Genomic DNA, 14117 nt, shown 5'->3' on the forward strand with positions numbered 1-14117 from the left:
CCCCATCCCCTTGCTGTGATGCATTTCCAGGAGGGCATCTTTGCTGTGAGTTCACAGTTTAGGGATTTCATTGCTTTGTACTGCTACAACATGGAAGCCCTTCCAAGGCACTGGGCTTTCAAAAGAGTCCCCAACCCTGAGCCGGTCACCTTTCTCAATGGAATACCACATCAGGCCATGGTAATGAATGGGGGATGGGGGAGGGGAATTCCTGTCTTCTCAGCCCAGCACGTCTGGGAGGTAAATCAAGCATATTGGAAGGTAAGCTGGTGCTTGCAGCCCTCAGGGGAGCCTTTGAGTAAATCCCTGCCTTGGTTGGTTGGTGTACTAAATGGTAGATCCCTCTGGGCTTGTAGGAATTTATGCCCCACGGACCACATTTTACATTTTAATTAGCCCTCTAGCTTGTCTAATATCCAAGCTCTTTCAGGCTTAGTCTACTGTCTACACAGGAGCTTTGTCCTTGGGGTCCAGGCTGATTGGTGGGGAAGGTTTGGTAGTGGTGGCTCCAGCCCAGCCCTGAGCATCTGCTGCCCTGAAGAATCTTTGGTCTCCTGTGGGCTCTGTGAAGTTGTGTGCTGCCCGGGCTCCAGGGGACTTCTTGTTCAGAGGGGCAGACATCTCCCCAGATTGGGCAATGCCCAGAAAGCTCCATTATGGTCCCACAGGGCACGGTGGCAGCAACTGTTTGCAAAACAGCAGCTTCCCCTAACAGCAGTTTGTACCCAAAAACAGACTGCTGAATGGGACCAGAGCCTGTAAGATGTGTCCAATTTTGTCTCCTTGTGGTCTGAGCTGGTGACTGACAGTGTTCCTGAGATTGCTGGCTTGAGAGAAGAGAGGCTCTGATGAAACAGCTCAGAGGAAGCCCTGGAGATTCCCAGAGGGAAAGGGAAGGGGACTGCTAGTTGTTTCTCTGTGACTGTAAGGAGAGGGAGTTTAGCATTTTAGTTCCTGCATTCTGCTGACCAAAGGGTAGGATTATTTATATAGGATCTAGATGATTTCCACACCCTGGTGACTCAGCTAGAGGTGGATCCTGAGGTTAACATAATCATGATGATGATCATCATAATAATAATGGCAATAATTGGTACTCAGTGAATGGTAGTTATGTGCAGGCACAGCACTAGATGAGCTCCTTCCGCATCCATGATCTTTCAGTCTTCGTATTACCCTGAAAAGTAAATAGTATTTTGCAGGTGAGGAAACTGAAGCTCAGAAAGTTGTCTGTGATCACAGAGCTGTAACTGGCAGAGGTGGGGTCTGCCTGCCCTGGCAACCTCTACAGCTTCATCTCTTTCAGTGTTTCTCTTGCTGTTTAATCTTCTGTAGCCATGCTGGCATCCTGGCTTTCTCAGCAGTGGGCCAGGCACCTTCTTGCCCTGGGAAACTTGTTCTGGTTGTCCTCTGTGCCTGGAATGCTCCTCCCTCGTGTACCCTCCAGGCTAGCTCCTGTGTTTCATTCAGATCTCAGCTCAAAGGGAGATCTTCCCTGATTACCCCACTGCCAGCTGTCACTCTATTTCCTTTCCTGCTTCTTTGTAGTTGTTAATGCTACCTGACTTTATATTATTCATTTGTTTGTTCATCCTTTGGTTAACTCTATTGGAATATAAGGTCCATGGGGGCAGGGACTTTTTCTCTTATTTACTCCTGTTTCACCAACTCCTAAAATGTTGCTTGGGGCTGCTGTAGTAGATGTTTGACTCTTTATTAAATAAATGATATAAATGAGTTGGGTTTGAAACAAATCAGAATAGCTGGGATCTTATTAGGCCAACAGAGGCCAAAAAGCCTATTTCAATTATTTCTATTCCTGTCTTAAATAAAGGTGTCCCGAGGAAGTGCCCCTTTCCAGCCAGGCCCTGTAGAATTGGTTTATTCGTGGAGGTTATAATGACGCAGCATCATGATAGTCATAGGGCATTCTTAGAGGGGTGAGCCTGTGTGGGATGGGGGACATTGCAGCAGTCCAGGGAGGGGCCAGTAATCAAAAATCTTTCCAGAATTTTATGCTTGGAACTGTCTTCAGAGGCACAGAGTGGAATCAGCTCCAATCTCTCACCTTCATTTTATAGTGGCTCTTCCTTTTGACCAGTAATATTACTTCTTAATTTGCTTATCCATCTCATTAATCAGATTTGTTTCCAAATGACCTTTGCCTGTTTCTGAAATTCAAATCCACTCTTGGGGCATAAAGAATGTGTCAGAGTTTCTGAAGGTTGTTCTGGAAGGTAGTGTAGATGGACCAATGGGTAGAGCCCCTGACAATGATTTTAAAAGGGGAACAGTTTATACAGATAAATGAGTTTTGATAGCATGCTTTACATATGCACACAGACACACATGCACATGCATGTGCACACACACACACAATCAGACTGCAAATAGTCAATATGCACTGTCCCAATGTCAACAGGCACTCTAGCAATAGATCTGCAAGCTCTGACTTCCAATAAGCAAGCCTAACAAACCTAGATCTTGGAGAGACCCGAAAGTGTCTTACTCATACATCAAAGTCATGGTCTGAAAGCCCGAACAAGTACTTTCTAATGGATGTCATTGTTTCCTTTATTATGCTTATCTCAAGGACAGGTGGTCCATTTGTGTCAATAATAGTGCTCTTTCAAAGGCTGTTAATAATCTGTTGGTTGTGCAAGGTTGATTTGTTTCTTCCTTTCACAAAGACAGGTTAGCCTTGTGGCACCTGCAGTAAAGAAGGGAGAGAAGTTAAAGAACAGGCCAGGGCCCTGCTCATTGCCTCAGTCTTCCAGGATATTTTGAGGGCTTGGCACTGGGAATATGGAGCGATACCCAACACAGTCCCAACCTATAGGATTGGGTTCATGTGGGAGATGGATTTGTATTTTAGAAAACTCATATGAGCAAGGGAATTAAGGAGAATGACTGGAAGAGTTACTTGGAGAGTAAAGAGAGTTCAATGATGAAACAGAAGGGGAGACTGAATAGAAGAGCTATGAAGGAGATAGGAGACGAATTTGAGGGTTAACCTCCTATGATGAGGAGCAAAACAAAACAAAATGGAGAGGGCAGAGTCTAGATTGCTTCCTAGGCATCTGGTACTGGGTGATCAAGGTGTCATTCTCAGATGGAGGTGAGACTGCATCAGGGCTGCAAAGGTCAAGGTGGTGCATCCCAGGTATTTATCAGGAGGCATCCAGCAGGCAGCAGAATATACAAGTCTGGGGTGCTGGGGAGAGGTCAAGTTGGTGATGCACTCCGTGATGGTTGAAGCCTCGTATGTGGATGAGATCACCTAGGATAAAAAGTGAGATGAAAATGAAGTGGATTTCACTGGTGGTCCCAGATGTTACTGAATAAAATAGTGTTCCATAATTCCAGTGTTGTGAAGCTAAATGCATGGAATTATTTTTCTTGTTGAAATGAACTAATAAATAAGTCAAAATTTAATTTCCTGTCCTCAAGGAGCTCACAGCCTGGTAGCAGAAACCAAAGTCACACACATGAAGCAATTAAATAATATTTCAAAACAGTATATTATCAAATGCTAAATTGTGTGGAATAAACTCAATCATACTTTATGCATTCAGAAAAATGGTAGATAAATCTAAGCCAGGGAAAGAATTATGGAGGAAATAAGACGTAGCCACCTTGAAGGAAGGAGCTGCAAAGAGAATCCAGCCCTGCCATGTATCCACCACCTGACTTTGGTCCTGGTATTGAATGTCTCTGGGCCTCACTTTGCCCATTTGTCAATAAAACATCTTGACCAACATGGTCTAGAATGGCTTCCAAGCCACATCTGCCTTTCTCTGGCTTAGTTCAGATGGGATGTGGGTGAGGTAAAAGAAGGACATCAGGGTCAGTCAGAACGTCAGCAACAACATCGAGGGGCAGAAATGGGTATGGGCTCTGTTGTCCAGCTATGAGAAGATATGGCTCTGCTTTGGGCCCTTGACATCTCTTGCCCTGTCTGTTGTCTCCATGTTCTGTCCAGGCCGTGAGGTAATGCCAGCCCTAGTGCATTGGTCATGGGAATGCAACAGACAGGCCAGATGGGGAGATATGGATTGTTCTGGAACAAATGGCACATTGTGGTGATGACATGGGTGTGTTGAACTTGGGGAGTGCTTTTGGCCTTTTGACTACCCAACTGACCTCCAGGTTGGAAAATCTAGTGGTCCTGGAATGGGGTCCTGAGCCCAAGATTCTAATACTGTCTTTGGACCACACCCCGATACTCCCCAGGCCCTCATTATCAGTCATAGGGATGCTTCCTTGGCCACCTAGCCCCTCTAGATGCCACCTTTGCCTCAACTTAGGCATCATTCATACACGTTTGATTGAATGAATGATTGGCACTTGGGATACAGGGATAAAGGGATAAGAAGGTCATCCAAGGTACAGAGGATAGAATGAGCAGGGGCATGAAGTCACCATTAACAAGCTACGTGTGGATAATGGAGACCGTGCCAGCATTGTTGGGATATTGAGGTGGGGGTTGGACCAAATAACAGAGGGGTTTTATTTTAAAGCCATATTAAGGTATTATTTACCTGCAATAAATTCACTCACTTTAAGTGTATTAAAATTTTAATCAATTCAGTAATTTTTTTGTAAACATACAGAATTTATAACCCATCACCACAATCTCATTTTAGAACATTTTTTATCACTTCTAAAAATATTCTTTATGCCAGTTTGTAGTCACTCCCCATTTCCCTCTCTGGCCCCAGGCAAATGCTAACCTACCTCTCTGTCTGTAGATTTGCCTCTTCTGAACATTTCATGTGTATATAATCACACAGTATGTGGTCTTTTGAGACATACAGTTTTCTTCACTTAACATAATGTTTTAGAGGTTCATCATGTTGCCGTACATACTAGTACTTCATTCATTTTTATTTTGGAATAGTGTTCCATTGTATGGGCACATCAGATTTTGTTTATGCACTCACCACTTGACAGCAAAGGGTCTAAGGTGACATATTGAAGAGTCCAGCTGAGTCCAGTTCAAGAAAGGAGGACAGCAGTCAGATTAGCATGAGGCAAGTATAAAGCTTACTCCTCATATAAAGATGTACGAGAAATGTCCTATACCTTATTTTCTTTTAGTCTAATTATTTCGGATTCTTCTGAGTCCCCTATACCACTGGTTGGTGAGAAGTTCAAGTTCAATTAACGGTTTCTCTTTCCACTAGGACTATGCTCCCACAGGTCTTACTCAGCAAATTCTGGGAAGGCTGCTGTATTGTCCAAAGGCTAGTGGTCCACCTGTAGGTTTTCTGGATGTGAATAAAGTTCTGGAGGTGGCAGTGGCTGCAGTTGATAACTTTGTGTGTACCTAATTTCATGTAGATAAAAGTTTATCTGATAAATTATCCTTGAAGTGGAATTGCTGGGTCAAAGGGTGTATGTAGTCATAATTTTTATAAATAAAACCAAAATTTCCATAGAAGTTGTACAGATTTGCTACTCTTCCATTTGTGTGTCAGAATTCTTATCTTCCATGTCCCCTCCAACACAGTGTGCTATCACATTTTTGTTCTTTGACATCCCCCGAAAAGTATCATAATGTGGCTAATTAACAACTCACACTTTATGAAGAGTGAGATTCAGCATCTTTTCAAATATTTAAGAGCTATATTTGTGTATTTTTTAATGAACAGTTTGTTGATACCCTTTGCACAATTTTCTATCTTGTTATTGACATATGGATTGTCTTTATATATTAGGGGATATTAACACTCTATCTGTGATAAGTGACAAATAATTTTTTTTTCTATCAGGTTTTCTTTCCCCCCCACTTTTAAATTTGCTTATGGCTATTTCTGTCATGCCAGTTTTTAAAATTGTATAGAGATGAATTTATCAATATGTTTGTTTATGGCTTCTGAGTTTCATATCACAATTAGTATACAAAAATTTTCTCCATGGTTTCTTTTAGTATCTTTGTAGTTTCATTTTTAATGTTTAAATCTTGGATTCACCAGAAATTTATTCTGGAGTAAGGTATAAGTATGGAACAAAAGTTATGTTTTTTTTCCCCCCCAGATAGATACCTAATTATCACTACAATTTTTAAAATGATTTACCTTCTTCATATTGATTTCAGTTCTGGCCCACACTTGAAGTACTGAGAGAAGCTGCTGAACTGATTTCTAAAAGATTTCACCAGTTTATACTTCCATCAATAGGCTTGGTCAATGCCCTTTTTCCCACTTTCTTACCAAGACTTGACATTTTATCTTTTAAATTTTTTGCAAATCTGATAAGCAAATCATGGTGTTTTGCTGTTGTTTTAATGGGAGGAGATAATTACAGGAAGGAATACAAGAAGCAATATGTCAAATGCCTAGAAGTGGAGGCTAAGAAGCAGCCATTGAATGGAGATCTTTAGGAAACTGACTTTGGGGCAGGCAGTGCGAATACATTACCAGAACTAGAACCAGCACAGGCTTTGGGTAAAAGAAATTTGGCCCTGAATAGGAAATTGGGCGTCTACAGTGTAGTACATGCAAGACTGGTAAAATTCCCCCTTTTTTTAAGTAAAGAGAGAGGGAAGAGGTGAGGAATCATCATTCCTAAGGATCTGGGAAGCCCAAAGCCTGGATGGCGAGGCAGGACTGATGCCTGAGTGTTCAGGGGACACATGGCCCCTTGAGTCTGTGGCTCAGTGAAGGTCTAGGGATTCTCCCGTAAAGCATCTTTCCAGTTTTTGCTGGTGTGTTCCAACCTACCATCTCTTGCCTGGATACCCACAATGACCTCCAGTTGTCCTGCCCATACACTCAGACTGCCCTTCAAACCAGTCTCTATAGTGCATCAGAGAGAGCTTTTAAAAGCTCAGCTCTGACCGCCTGTGTTTTTTCTCCCTAACTCAGCAGCGACTTCTAGTTACACTCAGGATGAAACTCAAAATTCTCAACTGCATTCCTCTTCCTCTCAGTCCTGTTCCTGCCACCCCCAACTTCTTATGGCTGTCTGTCACACAGCCTTCATTCCTCAATGGCACCAGGCCACTTTTCCTACCATGAGGCCTTTGTACCTGCCTTTGCTGGGCCCGGAGGCTCTGCTTCTACTTTGCTCCCAGAAGGTGCACACTTGTCCTGGCTAACTTCTATCTACCTGTCCCTCTCAGCTTGGAGGGTAATGTTTGGATGTTTGTTCCCTCCTAATCTCATATTAAAGCATGATCTCCAATGTTGGAGGTGTCGCCTAGCAGGAGGTATTTGGATCATGTTAGGGGATCCCTCATGAATGGCTTGATGCCCTCCTTATGGTAATGAGTGAGTCTCACTCTATTAGTTCACACAGGAGCTGGTGGTTTAAAAGAACCTGGCATCTCTCTTGCTGCCTCTCTCACCATGTGACACGCCTGCTTCTCCTTTACCTTCTTCCATGATTGGAAACTTTCTGAGGCCTCACCAGAAGTAGATCATGGTGCCATGCTTCTTGTACAGGCTGCAGAACTATAAGCCAGATAAACCTCTTTTCGTTATAAATTACCCAGCTTCAGGTATTCCTTTATAGCAACAGAAAATGGACTCATACAGAGGGTCTTTCCTGACAATCTTCTGTATATCCGTTGCACCCCCTTGCGTGGCTTCCTGTAATTTTCCTTCACAGCAGTTAACACAAATGTAATTATTGCTTATTTTAATAACCATTTTCTAATTTCTCCTTCTCTCACTAGATTATAAGCTTCTTATTGTTATATCCCCAGTGGCTAATGGGATGCCTGGCACAAACCTAACATTCAGTAGACATTTTTTTCATTGATGAATGAATGAGGAATAAATATAAAGCAATGAGACTGATTCCAAATGTTGTAAACGAATGATGTTTGTCTCTCTCTGTTGGGAATGGCATTCTACCCTTATCCCCATTAACCAAAATCTCCTCTTTCTTTGATGCCCCCAGTTCTAATTACCACTTGCTGTGGAAAGTATGTGTACCTCCTGAAGCCCACTCTGATCACTTATTTCTTCAACCCCTGCAGAGCTTTCGTTGACAGAAGAAGAATGAAAGAGACAAAGAAATTAATGGGAAGCTCTATGATGGCCTTTTCCCAACAACAGGGAGTTATCTTCCTTTCTCTCAATTTCTTTCTACTCTTTCCCTTTGAATATGCAGCTGAATTTCCTCTAATTTGCTTTGATCACTCCCTTAGGAGCTATCATGGAATCAATCAGATCTGTAGAATTTTACAACTCGGGGTCATCCAGTATGATTTCTCATTTTACAGATAAGAAAACTGAGGCCCAGAGAGGTTAATGTTTGAAACAATTACTTCTGCTGGGTCATATAATACCAATCAGTGTCATTTTCTAAGATACATTTTCTCAATATCCCAGCTCCATGAGAGTAGAAATCCTCATGCTGCTTGTTTTATTTTATTTCTTTTTTTGAGACAAAGTCTTGCTCGGTCACCCAGTCTGGAGTACAGTGGTGCGAGCATGGCTTACTGCAGCCTTGACCTCCTGGGCTCAAGCGATCCTCTCACTTCAGCCTCCTGAATAGCTGGTTCTACAAGCACAAGCCACCAATCTTGGTTAATTTTTTCATTTTTATTTTTGTAGAGATGGGGGTCTCTCTGTGTTGCTGGCCTTGAGTCCTGAGCTCAAGCCATCCTCCCACCTCACCCTTCCAAAGTGCTAGAATTGTAGGCATAAGCCACTATACCTGGCCTCATTTTGCTTATTTAAATACCTCCTGGTGGTGATTGTCTCAGTGGTAAGGTGAAGCCCATAGGATGGGCTTCCATCCTACTCCCACAGCAGAGCTCCATTAATCTTGGGTGGGTCAAGAACTCTGGCTGTGACCAGACCCCCACTCTAAATGGGGCCACATGCTTCACATTGACAGAGGGGCCCCATGTGTGTACTGAGACCCAACAGGAATAATGGATCATGAGACCTGTTGTGTTTCAACAATTGCAGAAGAGTTAAAAAAAAAAAAAAAAAAAAAAAAAAGAAAAGATAATTCCTTTCCTCAAAAGTCATGTATGGTCAACTGAGAAAATGTTGTTTTATAACAGCCATGGAAAGAGAGGGAGGTCTAAAAATTTGATCTGAAACATTGTCAGTGACTTCTCCCTGGCTGAAAAAAAATAGACAAGCAGAGCATAACTTTAATAAACACATTTGATAGAACAAAACACAGTGTTCAAGAAGACAGAAAAAGTGGTTCTTTTACATCTAGAGAATCAATAACAAATTAAGCAAAGTCCAGGTGAGCCTCGACAGTGTGAATTTATACTCCATGCAGGCCACAAAGGTGAGATCTCTCTTCCAGGTTGGCCACATGGTGGGACCTGGGCATAGGGAGGTCCATGTGCTGGGCACAAGGCAGGCTGTGAAGTAGCTATGTGGACTGTGGATGCACCACTCCAGGGATGCCCTGCAGCCCCCTCAGGTCTCACTGACTCCTGGGGGAGGTAGGTGCACCAGGGTCAGTGTGCACAGGTTCTTACCTGTTGTGTGGAGGATGTACTAATATGCTATAATATGCTATCTAATTCAGCCAGGGGATTTTCCAGAGCTTGAGTAACTCAGGTAAAGAAGAACAAAAAGTCATCCTAGGTAGAAAGCACAGCATAAGAACAGGCTTGGAACTGGGAAACAGATTTGTGAGTTTGGGGATATTAGTTCTTGGCATTGCAGAAGGTGGAGTGGAGTGGGGGGAGATGCTGGTGGGTTATGAATGGTGTGATTGGAGGTCAAGTGAAAGGTAGAGTGCTGGGTGATATTTGGCCTGGAGCTGAGACTATCCAGGGTAGCGAATCATGATGGCCTGTGTGTCCCAGAACTGCTGCAAGGATACTGGCAGGAGCTGATCTGTTGGTGAGGGACTGGCAGGACTTCAAGTTGGTGAGGGAACTGGCACTCTAGGAGTCCTGGAAGAGACTGGGGGCCAGGAGGACCCTGGATTGACTGCAGTTTAGGTGCCTTGGTGGCAGAGGCCCAGACAGCGAGAGTGACCATGAATGAGGTCACTTTACAGACCTGGGCATGCAGGGCCAGCTCTGAACGTGCCCATTTCCCCACCTCTCCACACTATGCCTGTTTTTTGGTTTCCTTCACACAAGTTTAGAGGACAGCCTTGCTTCTATCCACCTGCTATCCACAGGGGGCTTTACTCTTTTCAAGGAGCAATTGCAGTATATTTTCCATGCACACATAATTGGCTTTTAGCTCCGTTAATGAAGAATTCTAGTCTATATATTTAAAGTCCACCACTGTAAATAATAAGCAATTAGCACAGTATTCAAAGATACTGGTATGATTTGGTTACCTTGATCACCACTGCTAAATAGTCAAGGATCCTAATTCATTTTCACTTTAGAAAGTTTAATTTCTTTTCTCTATTTTTTTTTATTCTAGGCAAACAGAATGTAAGTTTAAATTTATTCCTGGAAATATTCTCAGTTCTTGAGACCAGGATCTGGGGAGCTACCAGATGTGGGCAGATTCTTCCTTAACTCCTTTTCTCCAAGCACAAGGAAGAAGGAACGATCCAGCAACTCTTCTTTGACCCCTGCCCTAGAGAGCTCAGTTAAGGGAGCCATGCCTTTAAAGACCCCTCCCGACTCCCCTCCAACCCTCACTGCCTGTTATTGAAGTAATCTTCTAGAAGTTCTTAGGTGATTTTATTTGACCATTCAAAGTATTTTCTACTAGCTTCTCTTGTAATTTCTTTTAGCCATATAAGTATGGGTGAGTTGCATGATGTCTTTTCATCTGTAAATTGGGGATAATAATACCTAGTTCTGAAAGTTGTTGGGAATAGTGAAAGACATCACTTAACACATGTGTTGTTCTTCTCTTTTATTCCAATCTACAAGACTGTTATAAATGGGAGCTCACTTTTCTAATGTGAATCATGATTGTCTTTCCCTTAAGAAAGTTTCATTATTCACTAAAGTAACACCCTCCAACATTTTCCTCCATCATAGCCTTCCTTGAAATTTGCACACAATAGAGCTTCATTTGCTACATTAGGGGTTCTTCTTAGCAGCCTTCACTTTTACCAGTTTTATAGTCTAGGTCTTTGTGTTAGTCCACTCTTGCATTGCTGTGAAGAAACACCTGAGCTGAGTAATTTATAAAGAAAAGAGGTTTAACTTGTTCATAGTTCTGCAGACTGAACATGAAACATAGTGCCAGCATCTACTTCTGCTGAGGGCCTCAGGAAGCTTCCACTCATGGCAGGCCAGGGGAGCCAGCATGTCACATGGTGAGAGATAAAGCAAGAGAGAGAGAAGGGGAGCTCCCAGATTCTTTTAAACAGCCAGATGTCACTCATCACCAAAGGGATGGTGCTAAACCATTCATGAGGGATCTGCCTCCATGATCAAATCACCTCCCACCAGGCCCCACCTCCAACATTGGGAATCACATTTCACATGAGATTTGGAGGGGAGAAACATCCAAACCATATCAGTCTTTCAGAGATAGATGTTATTGAAAAAAAGTTTATGAGAATCTAAGTTTGTTGAGAAACCCTGAAAAGCTTTAAATTCATGTGCTTTACAGAGACATAAAGGAATTTCACCACAATAAAGAAATTAGGTTCAAAGATAGGGATTTCCAAAGTGTGGGTGTCAAGTAATTGGACCTCTAATCCACAGATTGGCTTTCAGAGCAGGGACTGTGGAAGTGAGGAAGAAAGTCCCTGCCACCACATGGGCTGAAAGCTGCATGTTGTCCCCATGGATGTAATAAGCCAGTCACAGAATGAGCATTATGGGTTAGGCAAGGGACAGCTTTCTTGAATGAAGTGTGTTATATTTTGGGATGGGCTGCAAAGAAATATGAAGTTTTCTTATAAGATTTTTAAAATCAAGTTGCGCTTAGATGTCTTCATTTCTCAAGTCAATGTGCTGAACTGGTGAGCTCTTAAGGCCCCTTAGCCCCAGGATTCTCCTCTGCTATGCCTATTTTTGTATTCTCACTCTCTATTTTGTGTTTTTGCATGTGTGTACCTGTGGCCTGCTATGTACAGTGGGAAGAAGTCAGTGGCTATGATGAAAACCTGAACACCATCCGCACCTACCAGGTGTGCAATGTCTTCGAGCCCAACCAGAACAATTGGCTGCTCACCACCTTCATCAACCGGCGGGGGGCCCATCGCATCTACACAGAGATGCGCTTCACTGTGAGAGACTGCAGCAGCCTCCCTAATGTCCCAGGATCCTGCAAGGAGACCTTCAACTTGTATTACTATGAGACTGACTCTGTCATTGCCACCAAGAAGTCGGCCTTCTGGTCTGAGGCCCCCTACCTCAAAGTAGACACCATTGCTGCAGATGAGAGCTTCTCCCAGGTGGACTTTGGGGGAAGGCTGATGAAGGTAAACACAGAAGTCAGGAGCTTTGGGCCTCTTACTCGGAATGGTTTTTACCTCGCTTTTCAGGATTATGGAGCCTGTATGTCTCTTCTTTCTGTCCGTGTCTTCTTCAAAAAGTGTCCCAGCATTGTGCAAAATTTTGCAGTGTTTCCAGAGACCATGACGGGGGCAGAGAGCACATCTCTGGTGATTGCTCGGGGCACATGCATCCCCAACGCAGAGGAAGTGGACGTGCCCATCAAACTCTACTGCAACGGGGATGGGGAATGGATGGTGCCCATTGGGCGATGCACCTGCAAGCCTGGCTATGAGCCTGAGAACAGCGTGGCATGCAAGGGTAAGCTCTGGAGCCTCTGCTTCCTGCCCACTTATGGCAGGGCCAGATCTGCAAGGTTTCTCCACTAATAATTCTGGGTCATACAGGAACAGAAAAGAGTCTAATGGCTTATTATAAAGCTCTGAGGACTCCTATTCCTAGTGCTAGGCCTGATGATTTTCCAATCATGTCTAACCAGATTGTCCATATTTATTATTCATGGGGAGAGGAAGAGATGGGGAGAATTTCAAACAGTGGAAAATAACTTAATAACCAGTGCATAATATTTAGTGTTGAAGTGTTGAATTTATATCTCTCTCTCCTCTCTCTCTCTGTCTCTCTCTCTCTCTCACACACACACACACACACACCCACACACACCCCTGTATCCTGCATCCAGCCCTAAGCTCTGTGGCTGGAGACTTCGGAATTTGGGTTGCCATGGACAATTCACTCAAGGGTAATTGAGAAGTGACTGAATTTGGAAAATATTTTAGTTCATTTCAGTCCAGCTCCCACAGCACTCAACTTGGTACTGAACCCATGTAGCTCATTAACTCAAAGCCCTCTGGCTTGGCTGTCTTTCTCTAGGGGCTCATTGCCAGGCCCTGGAAGGAGATGAAACTATTGGAATGGGAGTGGGGCTGTATCATGTATTGTATTAACTTTTGCTTCTAAATGATACAGAGTGATGCAAACTTTGCAGTTTGAGAGTGTCAGGATACTATGTGCTCATATTAGCCATCACTAGCACTAACCCTAGAAAGCCCATATTCAACATGTGGCAATAAATGTGCTGAACTGGCTGCAGGCTTAGTCTGCTCTGGGAGTGAATAGAAGGATCTGGAGGCCCCACAGCTTATGCATTGTCTAAGTGCATGGAAGCTGAACGTGGGGGGAATCCAGGGTTGGGGAAGAGAAGACTGCTTTCCCTTATTAAATTTTGCTTGGAACTTTCAAAGGTCCTGATTCTTTTACAAGGAAGCCTTCCTATATGGACCTCAGAAATGACCACCTTAACCTTAATGAACCCCCAAGGTTGCCCTTAGTCCTTTGGGGCTTGGAGGCTGCATTAGCAACTTATTCTCTATTGTGAGCCTCCTGCCCGCTTCCCTCTCTGATGTCACCCCCACCCTGCCTGAGCACCAGACCAGCCTATGCCAGTTTACTTCCCCTCTTACCTTGCTTCCCAGACACCTGCGGGTGAAGTGCCAAGCACAGGCTTGTTAGTACCATCAGCTCTGCAATCCTTTGGACTCAGCTAATTGCCTGGGCCAGAACACTCACACAGCCTTTCTGAGGCCTGCTGAGAGTAGGGAGCTGCACCTTTGTGTCTTTATTGGATTTCTTGGTCCTGGTACCCATGATGGATGGTGTGGAAACAGAGGAGAGAGAGTGCCAGATCCCAGATCCAGTGATGAATCAATGTTGACAGTTTTAAAACCATCCCAGCCTGGTCCCACAG

The 14117-nt window shown here is 43.6% G+C and overlaps 1 protein-coding gene across 1 annotated transcript in view; it reads left to right on the forward strand.

The window, feature by feature from the left end:
* Positions 1-14117, forward strand: part of EPHB1 (EPH receptor B1) — a 457899-nt gene that overhangs the window by 143690 nt on the left and 300092 nt on the right. Inside the window, exon 3 of the mRNA XM_001115263.5 lies at positions 11992-12673. Coding sequence (XP_001115263.1) covers positions 11992-12673 — 682 coding nt within the window. The remainder of the gene's footprint in view (positions 1-11991; positions 12674-14117) is intronic.

The sequence above is a fragment of the Macaca mulatta genome, chromosome 2, assembly GCF_049350105.2.
Source record: "Macaca mulatta isolate MMU2019108-1 chromosome 2, T2T-MMU8v2.0, whole genome shotgun sequence".
Classification (NCBI taxonomy): domain Eukaryota; kingdom Metazoa; phylum Chordata; class Mammalia; order Primates; family Cercopithecidae; genus Macaca; species Macaca mulatta.